This window comes from Micropterus dolomieu, linkage group LG19 (genome assembly GCF_021292245.1).
Source record: "Micropterus dolomieu isolate WLL.071019.BEF.003 ecotype Adirondacks linkage group LG19, ASM2129224v1, whole genome shotgun sequence".
NCBI lineage: Eukaryota > Metazoa > Chordata > Actinopteri > Centrarchiformes > Centrarchidae > Micropterus > Micropterus dolomieu.
In genome coordinates, this window is record NC_060168.1 from 33,205,571 (window position 1) to 33,226,016 (window position 20,446).

A 20,446-nucleotide genomic window follows, 5' to 3' on the forward strand; every position below is an offset into this window, starting at 1 on the left:
TGGCGACTGGTAAACTTGATAGCGTTCGCCTGGCTCTCGTGGCGACTGGTAAACTTGATAGCGTTCGCCTGGCTCTCGTGGCGACTGGTAAACTTGATAGCGTTCGCCTGGCTCTCGTGGCGACTGGTAAACTTGATCGCGTTCGCCTGGCTCTCGTGGCGACTGGTAAACTTGATCGCGTTCACCTGGCTCTCGTGGCGACTGGTAACTGATCGCGTTCACCTGGCTCTCGTGGTGACTGGTAACTGATCGTGTTCACCTGGCTCTCGTGGTGACTGGTAACTGATCGTGTTCACCTGGCTCTCGTGGTGACTGGTAACTGATCGTGTTTACCTGTGTCTTGTTGCGGCAGCCTCGACACTCGTACGTGTGCGTCCGCGTGTTGGCGATGGCCATCAATCCACACAGGTTACACACATGAACCTGATACGGATCAGACGCCTCAAACAGACGTTCTCTGAGGAACTGAGCCGCTCCGTGAGCGATCTGACAGTCACGCTCCATCTCTCCGAAGCGCAGACCGCCGTCCCTGAGAGACAGACAGGTGAGATGGACAGTTGAGACAGGCAGATCGCTCAGACAGGTTAGGTAACACAGACAGGTAAAAAGGTGTCTTGCTCACCGTGATCGTCCCTCCATTGGCTGCCTGTTGAGGATCTGGACAGGGCCCCGGGCCCTCGAGTGGATCTTATCGTCCACCATGTGCTTCAGACGCTGATAATAAGTCGGGCCGATGAAGATCTGAGACGTCAGCTTCCTCCCCGTGAACCCATTGTATAGAACCTGATCACAGATCGATAATCACTGATCAACTCCAGCCTACTCTCCGTGAACCCGTCACACAGAGCAGATCAATAATACTGACAGGTTTGTGTTTATTTATTATCTCGTGTGTCTCTGCAGCAAAGCTAACGCTAGCTCGCAGCTGTCAGGCTGACAGACATAATAACAATGTTGAGCTGGCATCGTGATTTAAAACACAGAACGAGGTTAACAGGAAGTAAACAGTGACCTCATTTCCTCTCAGGTGATATCCGTATTCAGACAGCAGGTTCGACACTTTCTGCACGTTGACGGCGTCGTTAAACGGCGTGGCGTCGCCGATCTCACCTTTGTTAGCAGAAACCTGAAACAAAACAGAAATAAAGAAACAGAAATAAACACAGGCACCTGCAAGTCGATAATCAGGGAGTCGATAACCTGCTGAAACTATTCAAGGTTATTAATCACACAACTGATAATATTTGATCCTGATAATTACCAGGTGTTTAGAATTGATTACCATTATAAAATTATTATAATAAATATACTGATTATTACCACTGTATATATTTACTGGTCACTACCTTGCCCTGCAGACACTCGATCAGATGGCCGACTGTCATTCTGGACGGGATGGCGTGAGGGTTGATGATGATGTCAGGTGTGATTCCCTCGCAGGTGAACGGCATGTCCTGCAACACACAACACATCCATCAGCCTGTAGGTGACATCTGATCATCATCATTGATCAGCTCTAAACCCGATGCTGTGTTGTTGGTTCACATGATCTCATGTTTGCTGCTGAGATCACTCTCTCTTTAACATCAAACTATAAAACACCTGTTTCACATCCTGTTTCTGGACTAAACTGTTATGACTTCAGAGGGTCACCGGGTCGTGGTTTCTGCATCAGTTCAGTGATTCAGCGGCTCTGTGCAGCGAGAACACCGCCGGGTAAACACGTCTCACTGTGTCTGAATCTAAATTTAAAGCGTCTGTTTCTGTCAGCAGTTTGTCACAGAGTCCATCAGCAGATTCATCATCAGACCGACGCCTCGTGAGAAGCATTTAAACAGAGCACCGGGTCCTGAAGCCAGCTGGACGCTTCTTATGTGATCCGTGGTGACAGTAACTTAGTATATTTACTAAAATACTGTACTTAAATACAAATGAGAGGTTTCTCCTGGTTTCCTTCAATTCTGCTCCATCTCAGAGGGAGATGTTGGACTTTTTACTTCACTACATGTATCTGACAGCTTCAGTTACTTTACAAAATCAGATTTTTACACACAAACATATGATGTTCAGTTATAAATTAAACAGTTTATACAAGTACAGCTGGTACTTTAGTTGGTTGACAGAAATTTAATTGTCAACTATTTTAATTTACTTTTTCATGTAAAAACATCTGATGTGAAAATCTGCTGCTTTTCCTTTTGATTATTTTAAAGTGTTTTAAATCATTTTGAGGTTTAAAGTGACAGAACAAACATTGTGAAGGAGTCTCTTTGGACTCTGAGGAACTGGGACAACATTTCTCATCATCTTTGCAACTGATTAATGGAGAAAAGAATCAACAGATTAATCCATGAGAATAATGATAAACTGCAGTCAGATACAAAATAGTTGATCTTCAACAACTACTGCAGTAAAATCCTGCTTTACATGAATGCATGAGGAATAATAATCTCATATATAATAGTACAACAGTCATTTTTCTTTCGGCATTAAGTACTTTTACTTTTAATACTTTATGTAAATTTTCCTGATTATATTCACATACTTAATACACATACAGTGTATTTTTCCAGTGAGGTATTAGTACTTTTACTGCAGTAAAGGAACTGAATACTTAGTCCACCTCTGGCAAAGATAACGTCCATAAAATAGACCAAATAGATGCTGCGTAACGAGGAACAGGATGATATAACAGACAGCTGTGAAGAATGCTAAAAAACAAAAGAGAGAGGGATGCTGGCAGAAAACTGTAAACTCCTGAGTTACTATTTATTTTACGATCCAACGCACTCTCAGCGCCTCCCGTTTATTGCTGACTGAAACATCAAGCTCTTACACGCAGTGCCGCAAGGCTGAAAGAGCGCCGCCTCCACAGGACTCAACACACCCAGCTAATCTATTAATCTGGCTTCATCCTCTGTTTACTTCCTGTTTCCCCCCCCCCTCCCGTCTGTTTACTTCCTGTTTACCTCCTGTCTGTACTGGATCCCACAGGTTCCCTTCTGTCCGTGTCGGCTGGCGAACTTGTCTCCAATCTGAGGAATCCGGACTGAGCGAACCTGCAGCAAACATGAAGCTTGTCAGAAAAACCATCTCCTCATAAAGACTCTGCCAATTAGGTGTTTCATCAGGTGCCTCAGATGTGTCAGGGGTCGTCAGGGGTCTCAGGTGTGGTGTGAATTCTCTCACCCTGATCTTGCAGAACTTGTAACCCTCCTGGTTCAGAGTCACCATGACCTGGTCCACAATGCCAGTCTCACTGGTTCTTAGAAAGGTGCTGCAGTCCCTCTTGGTGTAGCGTCGGTTGGTGCTGTCCAGCTCATCATCGTTCTCCGGCAGCGTCACAGTCTTCCCGATGATCACATCCTCGCCGGAGACACGAACGCCGGGTGCGATGAGCCCGTCGTCGTCCAGCTTGTCATAGATGGCGTGTCTCATACCTGAGGGGGAATTTCATTTGTTCTCGAAGTGTGACATAAGAATAGCCCCGCCCACAGCATGTGACTGGACGCTGCTATCACACCTGAGACGATTGACAGGTGTTTACAGCAGACTCAGTTCTTACCCTGACAGGTTTCACGGGTCGGCTTCTCAAAGATCTCCTCCTGATCAAATCCTTTCTTAGACTCCTGCTCTTTGTAGGATCGATAGAAAACAGACCTACAGGGGGAAAAAAACTGATTTAAAGAACAAAAACAGACAAACAAACGCTCGGGGTGAGTTGGCAACAGACACTCGGGGAGTAGAAGTTGGTAACTGACCTGAAGAAGCCTCGATCCACGGCCGACCTGTTCATGATCACAGAGTCCTCCTGATTGTATCCCGTGTATGAGGCAATCGCCACAATGGAGTTGATCCCTAAAGAACAAGAAGAACGTTTCAGTTAGAGACCCACAGAAGACGTCTGGCAGACAGGTCACCTGAAAACACAAACAGACTCACCTGGTTTCAGGTAAAGTATGGAGACTCACCTGTTTTTATAAGAAAATAATGGGCTGACGTGCACTTCTCCACAGCTTTATAAATTTCATTCTCGTATCTCCTGTCATCTAGTGAGTGCTTGGGACAGTTTTGCGGGCAGCTCTCTTTAAATGTTATCAGTCTGACTGTACAGGTGTGTGTTACCTGCGGGCAGCTCTCTGAAGCGCAGGTACTCCATGGATCGGGTGGTGACCAGCGGTTTCTGAGGGTAGTACAATACGTGAGCCAGCGTGTCCATTCGTACGTGGAAGTTGGTGATGTAGACACCCATGGCTTGTTTGCCCATAGCAGACTGGTATGTGTTCCTGGGAGACTGAACAACAAGAGCAAACAAACCTGAAGGAACATGTCACTGAACACTAGTGGTGCATCACGGATAGGTAATCTTCCTTCATTATCATCATTCAGGTGAAACCCGAAATGAGTTGTCAACCTTTGTTTAGTTTTGGTGTACCTGGTTGTGGTCGGGGAAGGGGATGATGGAAGCACAGACTCCGAGAATCATGGATGGGTGGATCTCACAATGCGTGTAGGTGGAGCAGTATGCCACGCCTTTCTCCTGGAGGTCATCAGGGGTCATAGCAAGCATCACCGTCTCTTCCTCCAGAGTGTCGATGTACTCCACAACGCCGCTCGCCACCAAGTCCTGCCAGCTAACCGCCACAAACAAACAAAAGACAAACAACAGCTTTACTACAGAAACCCATGAACACAAGCCAGTAACACCTGACGAATAACCCGGGAAATTCTGCAGCTGAAAAACAACCGAGAAAGTCTGCAGCAAAAGCTGAAAAACAACTGGGAAAGTCTACAGCTGAAAAACAACCAGATAGGTAAGTCTGCAGCTGAAAAACAACCGAGAAAGTCTGCAGCAAAAGCTGAAAAACAACTGGGAAAGTCTACAGCTGAAAAACAACCAGATAGATAAGTCTGCATCTGAAAAACAACCGGGAAAGTCTACAGCTGAAAAAAAACCAGATAGGTAAGTCTGCAGCTGAAAAACAACCGGGAAAGTCTGCAGCAAAAGCTGAAAAACAACCGGGAAAGTCTGCAGCAAAAGCTGAAAAACAACTGGGAAAGTCTACAGCTGAAAAACAACCAGATAGATAAGTCTGCATCTGAAAAACAACCGGGAAAGTCTGCAGCAAAAGCTGAAGAACAACCGGGAAAGTCTGCAGCAAAAGCTGAAGAACAACCGGGTGTCGTACTCGTCTCACGTGTACAGTCTTACCTATAGTTGTTGTACTCTCTCTCTTTCAGCTGGTCGATGTGCCGTCTTTTGAGCAGTAGCTTTTGTTTCTCAACGATCAGCAGCGGTCGGCAGATTCGTCCGGCGTCAGTGTAGATTCTGATCTCCCGCTCTCTGATGTCTCGGATCATCGACACCTGAAAAATTCAGAACCAGCAGGATTCCTGAGCTGGGAAATTATGTTTCTTAATGTCATCAAAATCCCACCTGCAGACCAAAAACCACCGTGACTTGGCTGACTTCCCCTATGACGAGGTTCATCTTTAAAACACTTAACAAATGTTTTGTTTCTAGATTGTAGGGATTTTAAAGGTGAATGTAATAAAAATGGTTTGGAGCAGGTGATGAATCTGCCTATTATCTTTATAAACTGTTTAACTAACCATCTAAATCAAAGAAATAAATACCTTAATAAAGAAATAAATCTGAAAATAAAACTATTATTTCAATAATTCCAGTTGAAAAGTCTGATATTGTGATGGGATGCCAAACAGTGATGTACAGCAACGGTTTGACGTCAGCGTGCAAGTCTGAAAGATTCTTTTAGTTATGAACCAGTCAACCCTGCAAAGGAACCGTGTTATAGGGCTGAAACGATTCATCGATTAATCGCTGCCGCCAAGCTAAAGTACTGCACGATGCAGTCGTTTAAATAATCTGTAGAAGATTTGAGTACTAACATCATCGTATTGGCTGCAGCCCTACCGTGTTATTCAGTACATGGCCCTTTAACAGTCACTAACAACCAGGTATCTCAAAAGGCACCAGCAGGCAACGGTCAAACTTCTTCACTGTGAATATTTCCTGGTTTCTTTCCTCATCCATAACAGAAAACTGAATTCTTTCGGTTGTGGACAAAACAAGATATTTGAGGACGTCTTCTCGGGTTTCCGGAAACACATTAATTTTTCAGCATTTTCTGACATTTTATAGACCAAACAACTAATCTATTTATGTAGAAAATAATTAACAGTCAATCAACAATAAAAATAATTGTTAGTAGCAGCCGGCCTTTCATTTTTAGAAATAACTAAATTATTTCCTAATAGAGCTGCTCACTGTAGTTTTAAGCTCCACAACACAAAGTAATAAGGTATAATCTATCTGGCTCTTGATCAGAAGATGTGGATTTACCTCAGACACGATGATGTCCATCTGTCTGCGGAGTTTCCTCAGTGTGTTCATCAGCTGTTCGGGATCTTTGTGGATTCCAACCCAGCAGCCGTTCACAAAGATCTTAGTGGCACTAAAACGTTAAAACGCAAAGCAAATAAAAATCACGCAGAGATTCAACAAGTCAGTTAATAACAAGCCACTGAACTCTGCAGTTAATGATAAAGTCTGGGAGGGTTGAGCTCCCTGTTTTCATTACAACAGAAAGTGATGCTGCCATCTGCAGGTCAGGGAATGAACTCCATCGTCTCTCGGACTAAATAAAACAATCTGAAGAGGCTGTTCTGAAAGAAACTGACTCTGCGATGGCGGCGGGGGAGATCTCCTCCAGGTTCTCCATACTCCACTCCTCCAGAAACTCCAGGATGGGAGACGGCTGGGACCCCACAGAGATGTAGGCCATGAGGGCCAAGTTCTTCACCAGACCCACAGCGTGACCCTGAAACACAGGTGAACTAGTTCATCAGTGACTGATGGATCAATGCATACAGTTCGTCCAGCGTGCGGCAGCTCTGACATCAGGCTGGTTGTTCCTGTGAGAAGCCTGTTCAGATATTCTCCTACACGTTTTAATGTTGTTCAGGGCCCCGTGGTCTTTACCTCGGGCGTCTCAGCCGGACACACCATCCCCCACAGCGTGTTGTGCAGCTGCCGGGGTTTCGCCAGTTTGCCGTCTCTGCCGATTGGCGAGTTGACGCGCCGGAGGTGGGACAGGGTGGACGCAAAGGTCAGCCGATTCAACACCTACAAGCAGAAACAAACAATCCTGAGACCACCTCTGATTCAATCTGAAGCTGAGCCGATGAAGCCTGAAGGTGTCGGCCCGACGCCGCTTTCAGGTGGAGCCATGTGGTCTCACCTGTGACACGCCGGCTCTGGCCTGGTGAGCCTTCTTCACGTCGCCCCAGTTTCCGGTGGCCAGCGAGTATTTGAGGCCGTCTGAGATGATCCGGGTTTTGATGGCGAGCTCCAGGTTGAAGTCTTTTCCTCTGTCGATGAACTTCTGAGCGTAGATCCGGATCTCCTTCAGCAGGTTCTTGAACATTCTGAACACCAGAGACAGTTTCATTATTTCCTTTAAAGTCAGCGTAGAAAACATGTGTTAACAGGTAAGAGCGAGGTCAAAGGTCAAAGGTCCGGTGTGATGACAGCGAGTAAAAGAAGCCCCACCCTCTGAACAGGAAGGCCAATAGCGGCCCGGCAAGGTCCAGCCTCTTGTTGCCGTAGTGATCTCTGTCGTCCAGCTCCCGTCTGCCGAGAGCGGCCAGCAACAACCTGTGGACCATGTACCTGAAAACACACAAGTACACAGTTATACACAGTTATACACACACTGCAAACTCAGTAATACACACAGTAATAAACAGACACCCATGCTTCAAATTACGGGGGGGATTGGGGGGGTTAATTATGGCTTGTACCCCCCCCAAAAGAGGCAAAAACAACAGTTCAGGGGGGGGTCTTAACTGTCATTGTAAATATTACAATATATTCACCTTATATTCAAGAATCTAGAAATACGATTTCAGACACCCCTAAAATGGACCGTACCATTTCCTAACTCCTGGTGTAATGAATTTGATTTATCATCATCTGTAGTGGCTATCCCGTTCCAATATTATAGCCACTGCCCCAGCCCTAGAAGAGTAGTTTCAACGCACCTTTGTTCCTTTTTTGAATCCAGCATTCTGCCTTCGCCGTTTGGAAATAACAATCTAATCCTAATATCCTACCTATTGAAATAAACTTGACCTACCAAAACATTGTAGGCTAGCGTATGTGTGTGTAGTGTAAATGAGGGAAAATAAATAGTAACCTACAGACTCAAAGATGATATGAAATAAGGTGAGACAAGGTTAAAAAACTGTTTGGTCTCAACTAAAGCTAGGGCCTTCACTCCTGTTTCAAACTTCCCTTTATTAATTATACCACACCCACCGCTACTAAGGTGAGGCTGATTTGCTAATCAGTGGCCAAACTGTCCATCACATCAGTGAATCAGAACTATAACCAAAAACATGGGAAGCCTAAAAATAATAACTACTGTTCTTTAAATATAAACAAAAACTGCTATTTTGGCTCCTACATCATCTACAGACTGCACACATTAGTTAAATAAGCAACGATATTGTGAGCTTTGAAGGATTCTAGTTCACTGAAGCCCGCGCCTGCGCTGTACTGGGTTTTCTTTTTGACCTGCGACAGCTGACCCCCCGGTTGTTACTGTATAGTTCGCACCCTGCTGACACCTGTGCACCATGTTTGGCGTCGGCCGGTGAAACCCCGTATCGGCCCCTGCTGTACATCACCTGTGGTGTCTGAGCAGGTGAGCCTCCTCAGGTGTGACTCACCCTAAGAAGTACGCCTTCTTGGTCTCACAGAAGTCGCTGACGCCGACGTGCGGCAGCATCTCTTTCTGCAGAACTTCTTTAGCGTATTTGATTCTTCGCTCTTTCGTCACGCCGGGTTTGGCTCCTCTGGAGCCGATAAAGTTTAACGCCACGTTCTGCTCCTGGATGACAAACGCTTCGTCCAGAGACGGCTTCACCTGGAAACGCAGAGACATCACCGGTGACAACCACGGCCACGTGGGCAGGGCTAACAATGACTACCCGATCAATAACTGATAATGAGACTGACCATCTCCATCATCTCGGGGTCGTCGAAGTCGTAGATGATGTGTTCCAGGATGTCTCTGTCCGACACGAAGCCCAGCGCTCGAAACACGATGATGATGGGAACTTCCTGTCTGATGTACGGCAGCGTGGACACGATCCTCTGACCAATCGCGCTCTTCTTCACCCCCTGAGAGAGACGAGCAATAATCAATCACATCTGTCCTCCGATTGGTCGGTAACGCTGCATAAAAAGATGGCGGCATGTAACTGATGACGTTCTGTCTCAGTCTTATTTAAATATTAAGTTAATGTAATAAAAGGAGTGAGGACAGCCGAGCCGCCCTGTTTAACATCCTGCTGCTGGTTTATAAAACACTCAATGGTTCAGGGCTGATCCCTCTCAGCTGCTCCGGGATCAGGTCTGCTTTCTGTCCCCAGAGTCCAGCCCAGACCTGGAGAAGCAGCGTTCAGTTTTTATTCTCCTGGAACAAACTCCCAGAAACCTGCAGCTCTGTTCTATTCAGGCTGGAGACGTTTCCCCGGCCATCATATCATATTATTCTATATGAACATACTTATTATATTAAACACAGGTCATGTGGAAATATAATAAATTACTAATGACTCCTGTGAACATGAGGACTCACCTGTCCTCCTCTGGCCATCATGCTGACCCAGATGGTGCTGGTGGGACGGGACGAGTTCTCCAGACAGGACCGGCACTCGCCCGTGTAGGCGTACTTTGAGTCCTTCTTGGCAAACACGTACACCGTGTTGGTGGCCATCTTCTCCTGAGCGATCAGCACCTGAAACCAGCAGGGACCAGTCACAACCACCATTTCAAGAATCTCAGCAGAGAGCCTCTCAGTGACGTCACGTGATGTCACGGCGTACCTTCTCGGAGCCGTTGATGATGAAATAACCTCCGGGGTCGAGCGGACACTCGTTGAGCTCACACAGGTCTCTGTCTGTCAGGCCACTCAGCAGACAGTAGGTGGAGCGAAGCATGATGGGAATTTTGCCGATGAAGGTCTTCTGATGCTGAGTCTGCAGCTGGTCCTCCCCCTCCTTTATGATGGTCTTTGTGATGTCAACGTACAGGGGCGCCGAGTACCTGGGGGGTCACACAGTAACACAGACCAGGTGAGACGCGAGTAAAAAGAACAGGTGAGACCAGTCGAGACGCGAGTAAAAAGAACAGGTGAGACGCGAGTAAAAAGAACAGGTGAGACCTACGTGAGGTTTCGTAGTCGGGCTTCGTTGGGCATCATGGGTGACGGAGCGCCGTCTCTCTCCCAGTGGGTGGGCTTGGACAGGTAGATCTGCTCAAACTTCAGCAGGTAACGAGGCTGAAACAGAAAATAAAGGACAGAGAGACGTCACAGAGCTGATCCTAAACCAGGACCCTGCTGCACAGACCCCGAAGACAACAACTAAAAGAGGTCGCTCTGAGCGTCTCTAAACGTTCCAAACCAGGTCCTGGTTCTGGTCCTGATCCAGTCCCAGGTATTATTCCTCACCGGCTCCTCCACCTCGCCTGAGGTGTGCTGGGCTTCAGCCTGCAGGTCGATGGGCGGAGCATCCTCCACGATCCTCTGAACAGACATCTGGATGAACTCATCGAACGAATCCAGCTGCTGCCGCACCAGACCCTTCTCGTCAAAATAAGAGCTGCCAGAGGAAACAGAAAGAGTTTCGTCAAAATAAGAGCTGTGCAAACACAAACAACTCAGAACAGAAAAAAATCATTTCATGATTCGGCATCGGCCGTTTATAACGGCAGATATATGACTATTAAAAAAAGAAACCTAGAGTCAGATCCTTCACTCATGTCATGGGTGTTGCATAGTTTGCCCACCAGAGGGCGACCAGCTGCAGCTCTCATGTTAACAACACTGCCTCACCACATAAACCACAGAAGAAAACAATCAGCTGACAGAGGGCTGTGTGAGCGGTGAGTCGGTCTTTTGTCAATTACATGACTTTAATAATAAAAACAGAGCCGGTCACTTCACTGAAAACATTCATGACTCGCGAACCCTCCCGTTGTTCTCTGCCCTCTCCGGCTTCCTACCAGCTCACAGCAGGTTAATGTTACGGAAGCTGCCGACAGACGTAACTGTAGATTTATTTCAAACAGTGTGGCAGTTCTACTGAACGGTCCACATTTGTCCCTAGTTCATGTTTAAAAGAAACTTTAACCTCTGTGGGACAATCTAGTCCAGATTTGAGAGCTCTACGTATAGTGGTTTTGGATCTGGACCTGATCTATTGTGGTCTACATGTGGAGAAAAAGCAGTGAAATTGCCCTTTATTCATTTGCAAAAATAAAATAAAAAAATGTCAAATCTAACAGTGTTTCAGATAGCATTAGGGCTTTCACAGCAGGAAGAGGTGCAAAAAAACGGAGAATCGGTCGCTCAGCAACGTAAGTTAACTTTCACTTAACTTTCCCCTTAACTGCTGAATCGGAAGCTAACTTCAGCGTCATGTGACAGAGCCGTAACGGTTCTGGTTGTAGTTATAACGTTAGTTAAATGAAATCTCAAAGCTGCAGGTCCTCGTTGTAGAGAGTCATGTAGTATTAGAGTCATTCAACAGCAGCTCACTGGATCCTAGACGGCATGATTTATACCGACGGTGGTTAAATGGTTTGTGCAGGTAAAGGGATGAACTGCTACATTGAAATTATGGCAGATTATGTGTAAAGTGAAACACACATGCTTTTATTCTCTCTCTGTTTACAGACAGCTGAAAAAGTTGCACCTTCCAGCAGCAAATATTTATTGATGTGCAATTGTTTACGTGTTCACTTTTTGAGACAGTAATCTATTTTATTAACATAATCCCTTTAGGAAAAGGTTTTATAGCCCACATATGGCTGGACAATAAAACAATAATTATCGCAATATAATTTTTTTCAATAACAATATAACAAATGTTCAATAAATATTCAATAAATGTTTGATTTGATTCACTTGAAAACACATGAATTAGGACTGAATTTTTTACCAAGATGTTTCTTTTGTTGAGGAAAAAGGACAGAAAAAAAGCTTTTACTTAATTTTACTCGTGCTTATTTGTTGAAAAAGATTTTATCATAAATGTTTTGAATGTTCTCCGTTAGATTTGAGAAGTGATCCACTGTTTGGAATCAAATGTTTGTTATTTTCTGACCATAAAGAAGAGTTTAAATTGACTACAATTAACCATCAGGCTTCTTCAACTTTCACTGAGGAGCAAAAATCAGCCTTTAAACTCAAAAGATATAACGATCTGATACTTGTCGATATCAAACTTTTTATGGTGATAACATTTTTGGCCATATTGTCCAGCCCTAAGCCCACATACATCCCAGCTTTCAATATCGGCCTGTTCTACGTGTAGTTTATCCAGTAAAGGGGTCTGCTATCCAAATCATTCTCTAAATCTAAATATCGGCTCATAAATTAGCTCTTTTTCTCTTTAATATCGGCATCGGCCCCCAAAAACCCATATCGGTCGGGCTCTAGCGCTGACAGCCTCCAGCTGGCCTTTGTATTTGGTGCTTCTACCGCGACCTGCAAAAATTTGTTCTCCTCTGTCATGTTGGGATGTTTTCAAGACTGCTATCAACAATCTGGACGAGTTTACAGAGGCTGTGACGTCCTACATCAGCTTCTGTGAGGACAGCTGCATTCCAACATTAACCAGGAAGAGTTATAACAATGACAAACCCTGGTTCACAGCTAAGCTCAGACAGCTGAGGTTTGAGGACGACACCACCTTCATTGGGCTCATCTGGTGGGGACGAGTTCGCCTACAGGAGGGAGATCGACCATCTGGTGACCTGGTGCAGCCAGAACAGTCTGTAGCTCAACGCTCTGAAGACAGTGGAGATGGTCGTGGACTTCAGGAAGAGCCCAGCCCCACCCTCCCCCATCATCCTGAGTGACTCCCCCGTCTCCACTGTGGACTCCTTCTGCTTCCTGGGCACCATCATCTCCCAGGACCTCAAGTGGGAGCTGAGCATCACCTCCCTCACCAAGAAGGCCCAGCAGAGGATGTACTTCCTGCAGCAGCTGAAGACGTTCAGCCTGCCAAAGACAATGATGGTGCACTTCTACACCGCCATCATTGAGTCCATCCTCACCTCCTCCATCACCATCTGGTACGCTGCTGCCACCGCCAGGGACAAGGGCAGGCTGCAGCGCATCATTCGCTCTGCAGAGAAGCTGATTGGCTGCAATCTTCCTTCTCTTCAGGACCTGTACGCCTCCAGGACTCTGAGGCGAGCAGGAAAGATTGCAGCTGACTCCTCCCACCCTCTCACCACAAACAGCTTCTACCCGTCTGCTGCCTCATTAACAAGACCCGGGCCCCCTACTGACACCCCCCCCCTTCAAACAATACAAATGTCTCTGCACATTTAAACACGGTTTCATTTCATATCATGCACAAACCTGGCACATTTGTTGTTATTTGTTAATCGTTGTCAATGCGACCCTGTACGCAGGATAAGCGGTTGATGATGGATGGATGTTAATCGTTGTTTTATATTCACAATTTACATATTTCTTTGCAACACACAAACCCAGAATAATGCACATGTTCTGCAAATAGTTGTGTTTCTCTATTCTTTTTAATATTCTTATATAACTTGCATTGTCTATTCCATATTTATATATTTCTACATTTATTTATGTCAACTGCATGTTTGTCTGCGTGTAGCACCTTAACACCAAAACAAATTCCTTGTATGTGGGCACCATCATCTCCCAGGACCTAAACATTACTTTGCAATAAAGCTCCTTCTTCTGATTCAAAAAGGTGTTCTCAGAACACCGGAGCGCTTCATGCCGGACTAGTTCAACATTCTCAAGAAGCTCCAATCAGCTCACAAGCGGAGTCTTCAGCTCCTCTAACTGTGCGTTCAAATTAAAGTTTCATGGAGGCCGGTTGTTAGTGTATTTATCTAACTGGTATTACGTAGCCTACTGTCCAAGTGCACTATTTTGAGTTGTGCTGTGATGAGACAATCAATTTAGTTTGTAGTTCAGTTTTGCGCTGTCCATTCTCCCGTCAGTGTGCTGTTAACTTTGTTTATGATAGAGTCGTGAAGGAGGAGTCGGTTTGCATCACAACAGGATATCCGAAATATTTCCCCATCCCTAGTGCCCACCCAGTGAAGATTACTGCCCCCCTGCTGAGCTCAGGCTGACGCCGGCTCTGGGTGTGATGCAGGTGAGTTTACCTGATGACGATCCAGCACGCCTCCTGCCACAAATCTGGAGTGATTTCATCATCGTCCTCATCGTACTGATTATCTGACAAACAAACAAACAAACATCACTGATCAGTGTCTGTCGCTGACCCGTTACCTCTGACGATATTTACATTTTCACTGAATTCACGTTTAATTTCACTGCAACACTTTTTAGTTGTTTGTTTTGTTCTTGCTCAGGTTGTATTTAATGTTTTCTGGTGAGACTGAAGATTAAAGTTTCTGACTAACGCTTCCTACCAGAGAGACACTGTTATCGCAACACACTCATCTGTGACGGCGCTGATCCATAAATACACTATACGTATAAACGTACTGAGACGCAGCTCCTTCTTGGTGAATTCAGGTGTTGGCACAGGTGTGTCAAACCAAGCAGCTGGTCCTGCAGTCTGCTTATGTTTGATAAAGAATGGGTCGTTCTAAAGAGCTCACCGATTCGTCGGGCTGCAACAGGACGCCACCGTTACAACAGTGAGATCTTGAAATGCCTTCCCTCCAGATATTTCACGATCAGCTCTAAGTGGTATTAAAGTAAAGCGTTTAGGGACCACGGCAGCTCGGCCACAAGGCGCAGACCACGTTCCAGAGCGGGGTCGTTGAGGCGAATAGTGCTTAAAGACTTCTCTGGCTTTAACATCATCCAACAGTGCACACATCATCGAGCACAACGCCGGCCGAGCGTCAGACAGACTGCTGTAAAGCGCCGGACCCTGGAGGAGTGGAAACGTGCTTTGTACAGTGACGAATCCCGCGTCTACACCTGCAGTCTGGTGGACGAGTCTGCCTTTGAGAGAACGTTACCCGCCTGCCTGTTGGGTGACATATTGAGCCGCTGTGGAGAACGCTATGCTTCCAGCTATGAGTGAACGTTTTGAGTAAGGCCCTTCTCTGCTCTGACCGTGCCGCCTGTGCGCAAAGCAGCTCCATAAAGGCGGCTGGATGAGTTTGGTGTGCAAGAGCCCTGACCTCAACCCAATCCAACACCTTTAAAGACTTAGAGCCGGGTCCCCTCGCCACTATCTGACCTCACAGATGCTCCCAGGTCTTGTAGAAAGCCTTCCCTGAAGAGTGGAAGCTGTGGGAGCTGCAGAGCGGGACCAGCTCCAATTTAAAGGCCATGGATTCAGAACAGAAAGCTCCTGGAGGCGTCTATTCCACTGATGCTGCGCGTGCTAACAGCTCTCACCAGTTGTCACTTGTGTGTTGCTCCACAAACGTCAGTTGTTTTGGATAAAGAGACACGTGAGTAAATGTTAGTGCCAACAGTACTTCAGTAACGCGTTCATCGAGTATCTAACAGCTTTATAAATCGTTAGCAGTGTCTGTTATTTATCCGAGTTTTAATCTGAACTTTATTATTCTCTGTCTCCGCTCATTAGCATGTTAGCCTGCTAGCTGAAACAAAGCACCGCGCCATTAGCATTAGCTGCCGTTAGCATGTCGGTGAGGCTTCCAGCTGAAGCTAACGTTAGCCTGTGTGTTAGTGAACGATCCCGACATCAATGTTGTTAGCACGTTAGCACGTTAGCTCTGTAACAGTTCAGCTAGCATTAGCAGCTAACAGTAGCTAGCGGCTGCGGAGCTTCGTGTTTTCAGATTAAAAACTGACGTTACCGTGTTAATAAAGTTAATCAGCCTGTTTGTTGATAAAGTTTCTGCAGGTGCGGACACGCAGCGGCTCACCTTCGTCCTGGTCGTACATGTTTCACCTCCAGAAAATGTTAAAATACAAACAAACTCAAAACTCCGAAACAACGTTGTGATGAAGCGCGCGGAAGAAATATGTCACTTCCGGCCTACGGCGATGACGCCGAACGCAGCGCTGACGCAGCGCGGCCAGAGGAGGCGCTGCAACACCACGAGCTCTGTTTTTATATTTTTAAATCTTTATTTCATTTTATAAGCAAGACAAAAGGATATAAAATAACAAAATATAACTATAACTAAAGAACAAAGAGGTATCACGTGACAAACAACAAAGGCATTACAGAAAAATATTCTAAAAGTCTTTACATATTTTAACTGTTTGGACTTATAAACCAAATAAAGTATTAATGTAATGTTTACTTTCTTCTTCCACCATTTGCACATGTGAATATAAAACTTTCCATAAAAAATAAAGAGGTTCAAATTATATCTTCTTTTACAATCAATATCATTCTTGTCATAAAAAACACGTAATGTCTCTTTTCCGCAATATAAAAGTTGAACCAGTCAATGTCTTACAGAGATATTAAAAAAATATACATGACAAATGGTTTCAGCTTCACCAAAAACACGAAACAAAAGCCACACTTTTCCACAGCATCTTTCATGAACCTTGAGATCACCTGGTTCACGGGATAAATCAAATGTATAAATTTAAATGAGAGTTCTCTAATTTTGTTGGTGACACAATATTGATTATTGATATTCCAAACTGACTTCCGTTTAATATTTTATAATCTAGAATTCCAGAAAAGCTTGGCAGGAGGAGTTGTGGACAGAGTCTCCTTAGATGATCATCTGTGAAGCATGCACTGTTTAACATAAGGGTACCTTTAAGTTTCAGATGCAAGTTAAACATGTCACTTGCTTGTATTGATCTCAAAAGACCAGAAGGTGTCGCGTTGAAAACAACAGTGAACGCCACGAGCTCCTACAGAGCAGCTGCAGGTTTATGATGTCAGTGTCTGAATTATTACTTTTAAATCAAGCATTCTTCACTCAGCGGCCTGAACGTGCGTTCATATAAATAAATGACTGTATTTTATTTTATTTGATGTCACCATATTTTAACACACACTTGATTATCTGTGGAGGTCTCAACCTGTTCGTTACAACCTGCTGTATAATAATAAACCAACTACCATGTACATGAATTATCACTTATTTTCAGTAGTGACATGTTGGTGCTTTGAGACTCAAATGAATTAATAAAACATTTAAAAACAGTCCCGCCCTGAGATCAAGAAACAGTCTTTAAAAATCAGCTGCTGTTGTTCAAAAGTCAAAGAAAAAGTTTCTCTGAAATAAAACTGATTCTATAAAATTATATCGGGTGTGAACATTTATTCATTTAGTTGCTATACATGTCAGAGGTCGCCCGGAGCAACGAGGGGTTAAGAGTCCTGCTCAGGGACACACTGGTGGACGTGTCACAGTGGGGAATTGAACACCAAAGGTATGTGTCTTATCCACTGTTCCATCACCACTCTGCTGAGACCGTAAAATATAAGTGGGACTCACGAATGCCTGTTCAAAAGCGTCAAATGTTTGGAAGGTTAATGTAGTTAATTTATTTGTAAATTTAATTTATCCACAGATATTTTTGTTATTTGTGGAATTTTTAAAAATCTTCATTTTGTGGAAAGTGTTGTATTCGCTCATCTGTTCACACAAACAATATTAAAACAAAATTAACTCTATAAAATCTCTTTTGATCTTTATTACGAACTCTGTCCTGCAGGGACGGTGACGTCATGTTTCCTGTGATCTGATTGGTCCGTAGCCAGGCTGTCCATCCTCTGAAGTTTACCTGCAGAGTGGAAACTTTAACCTCATCAATTTATTCAGAAGTGAAACAGCAGGAATACTGATTATTGATCAGCTCAACACAACAAAACATTTTTATAGGTTTTATTCAGACAAAAACAGAAACTAGAATTTCAGTTTCCACAAACAAACAAACTGAAGAAAGTTTAATACTCACACTGACGAGCAATAGTTTTATTTTGTGCGTCAATACTGTTGCTATGGTTACCTACAGCTATCCAAAGTCCAAAATAAAAGCCTGACTGATTTCAGTTTATCTGCTCAGAAGAGAAAAAGATAATAAAGATGATTAAAATCTAAATGATAGAAACTACAGTTTAAATTCAGAACTACAATAAAAGAGATGAAGAAAAGATGTCAGATCATCTTCAGCTGATCGTCTTCACCGATCTCTGATCAGCTGATCACAGCTCATCTTCCTTCATCACTGAAAGGAAATGACATCATCAGTCAGGATAAATAATTAATTCCTATTTCAAAAGATTTTCACTTTTTAGCTTTGTTAGCTCTGTTAGCTTCGTTAGTTCTGTTTAGCTTCGTCCGCTCTGTTAGCAACGTTAGCTCTGTTAGCAGTGTTAGCAGTGTTAGCTCTGTTAGCAGTGTTAGCTCTGTTTGCAGTGTTAGCTCTGTTAAGCTTTGTTAGTTCTGTTTAGCAGCGTTAGCTCTGTTAGCAGCGTTAGCTCTGTTAGCTCTGTTAGCGTTGTTAGCTTTGTTAGCTCTGTTTAGCTTTGTTAGCTCTGTTAGCTCTGTTAGCTTTGTTAACTATGTTAGCAATGTTAGCTCTGTTAGCTTCGTTAGTTTTGCTAGGAGTGTTAGCGGTGTTAGCTTCATTAGCTCTGTTAGTAGTGTTAGCTCTGTTAGCAGCGTTATCTCTGTTTAGCTTCGTCCGCTCTGTTAGAATCGTTAGCTCTGTAAGTAGTGTTAGCTTTGTTAGCTCTGTTAGCAGTGTTATCTCTGTTTAGCTTTGTTAGCTCTGTTAGCAGCGTTAGCTCTGTTTAGCTTTGTTAGCTCTGTTAGCTTTGTTAACTATGTTAGCAATGTTAGCTCTGTTAGCTTCGTTAGTTTTGCTAGGAGTGTTAGCGGTGTTAGCTTCATTAGCTCTGTTAGTAGTGTTAGCTCTGTTAGCAGCGTTATCTCTGTTTAGCTTCGTCCGCTCTGTTAGAATCGTTAGCTCTGTAAGTAGTGTTAGCTTTGTTAGCTCTGTTAGCAGTGTTATCTCTGTTTAGCTTTGTTAGCTCTGTTAGCAGCGTTAGCTCTGTTTAGCTTTGTTAGCTCTGTTAGCTTTGTTAACTATGTTAGCAATGTTAGCTCTGTTAGCTTCGTTAGTTTTGCTAGGAGTGTTAGCGGTGTTAGCTTCATTAGCTCTGTTAGTAGTGTTAGCTCTGTTAGCAGCGTTATCTCTGTTTAGCTTCGTCCGCTCTGTTAGAATCGTTAGCTCTGTAAGTAGTGTTAGCTTTGTTAGCTCTGTTAGCAGTGTTATCTCTGTTTAGCTTTGTTAGCTCTGTTAGCAGCGTTAGCTCTGTTTAGCTTTGTTAGCTCTGTTAGCTTTGTTAACTATGTTAGCAATGTTAGCTCTGTTAGCTTCGTTAGTTTTGCTAGGAGTGTTAGCGGTGTTAGCTTCATTAGCTCTGTAAGCAGTGTTAGCTTTGTTAGCTCTGTTAGCTCTGTTAGCATCGTTAGCTCTGTTAGCTTCATTAGTTTTGCAATAAAAAAATATGCTATTGGAGTCTTTCTGGACTTGAGTAAAGCATTTGATACGGTCAGTCACAATATTTTGATTGCTAAACTTAGTAGATACGGAGTGAAGGATGTTGCCTTGAGATGGTTTAGAAGCTACTTAGCTAATAGAGAGCAATATGTTTACCTGGAAGGCTATGAATCAATGAAGTCACAAATTAAGATTGGGGTCCCTCAAGGATCAATTTTGGGGCCTCTTTTATTTTTAATTTATATTAATGATATGCCTATGACTTGTACCAAACTCCTCCCAGTTCTATTCGCTGATGATACAAATCTTGTAGCTTCGCACCATGACTTCAATATTCTAATAAAAATGGTTAACGAGGAACTATCATATATTATGGAATGGTTTCAATGGAACAAACTTACTCTTAATATAAAAAAATGTAACTTTATGATTTTTTGTAATACTCGCAAACATTACCCAATTGAATTATCTAAGATCTTTATAAATAATACTCAAATCGAATTGGTTCAGCATACCAGATTTTTAGGAGTCATTATAGATAGTGGTCTTAATTGGTCTAACCATATCAATTTTGTATCTAAGAGGTCAGCTAAAATGTTGGGCATATTGAGGAGGGTTTGTCCTTTGGTTCATTCATCAGCATTTTTAACCTTATATTATAGTTTTTTGTTTCCATTTATTAATTATTGCAACATTGTTTGGGCAGCTACTTATCCTACCCACCTTAAGAAATTATTAGTTATACAGAAAAAATATCTCAGATTTATTTCACATTCAAATAGATACGCTCCTTCGGCCCCTCTTTATAATAAATTTAAAGTTCTCCCTATTGATAAGGTAAATATTTATCAAATATGTTTACTTATGCATAAGTTTATATATAGGAAACAAGATCTACCAGATTCTTTCCAGAATTTGTT

General features: G+C 43.7%; 2 protein-coding genes across 2 annotated transcripts in view; both read right to left on the minus strand.

Annotated features, from left to right (window-relative positions):
- The window catches only part of polr2b (RNA polymerase II subunit B), a 16,788-nt gene extending 682 nt beyond the window's left edge, over positions 1 to 16,106 (minus strand). Inside the window, exons 1-24 of the mRNA XM_046030900.1 lie at positions 15,968 to 16,106; positions 14,255 to 14,327; positions 10,542 to 10,692; positions 10,258 to 10,370; positions 9,916 to 10,135; positions 9,669 to 9,827; positions 9,044 to 9,208; positions 8,755 to 8,951; positions 7,574 to 7,693; positions 7,263 to 7,449; positions 7,004 to 7,147; positions 6,703 to 6,842; positions 6,365 to 6,476; positions 5,213 to 5,367; positions 4,436 to 4,634; positions 4,126 to 4,294; positions 3,762 to 3,858; positions 3,566 to 3,660; positions 3,190 to 3,440; positions 2,970 to 3,059; positions 1,347 to 1,454; positions 1,013 to 1,126; positions 623 to 783; positions 334 to 529 (exon numbers count right to left, since the gene is read on the minus strand). Of these exons, the coding sequence (XP_045886856.1) occupies positions 334 to 529; positions 623 to 783; positions 1,013 to 1,126; positions 1,347 to 1,454; positions 2,970 to 3,059; positions 3,190 to 3,440; positions 3,566 to 3,660; positions 3,762 to 3,858; positions 4,126 to 4,294; positions 4,436 to 4,634; positions 5,213 to 5,367; positions 6,365 to 6,476; positions 6,703 to 6,842; positions 7,004 to 7,147; positions 7,263 to 7,449; positions 7,574 to 7,693; positions 8,755 to 8,951; positions 9,044 to 9,208; positions 9,669 to 9,827; positions 9,916 to 10,135; positions 10,258 to 10,370; positions 10,542 to 10,692; positions 14,255 to 14,327; positions 15,968 to 15,986 (3,435 nt within the window). The 5' untranslated portion in view covers positions 15,987 to 16,106. The remainder of the gene's footprint in view (positions 1 to 333; positions 530 to 622; positions 784 to 1,012; positions 1,127 to 1,346; positions 1,455 to 2,969; positions 3,060 to 3,189; positions 3,441 to 3,565; positions 3,661 to 3,761; positions 3,859 to 4,125; positions 4,295 to 4,435; positions 4,635 to 5,212; positions 5,368 to 6,364; positions 6,477 to 6,702; positions 6,843 to 7,003; positions 7,148 to 7,262; positions 7,450 to 7,573; positions 7,694 to 8,754; positions 8,952 to 9,043; positions 9,209 to 9,668; positions 9,828 to 9,915; positions 10,136 to 10,257; positions 10,371 to 10,541; positions 10,693 to 14,254; positions 14,328 to 15,967) is intronic.
- A 1,782-nt stretch (positions 16,107 to 17,888) lies between these two features.
- igfbp7 (insulin-like growth factor binding protein 7) overlaps positions 17,889 to 20,446 on the minus strand; it is a 9,957-nt gene continuing 7,399 nt past the window's right edge. Inside the window, exon 5 of the mRNA XM_046030786.1 lies at positions 17,889 to 18,245. Within this exon, the coding sequence (XP_045886742.1) occupies positions 18,223 to 18,245 (23 nt within the window). The 3' untranslated portion in view covers positions 17,889 to 18,222. The remainder of the gene's footprint in view (positions 18,246 to 20,446) is intronic.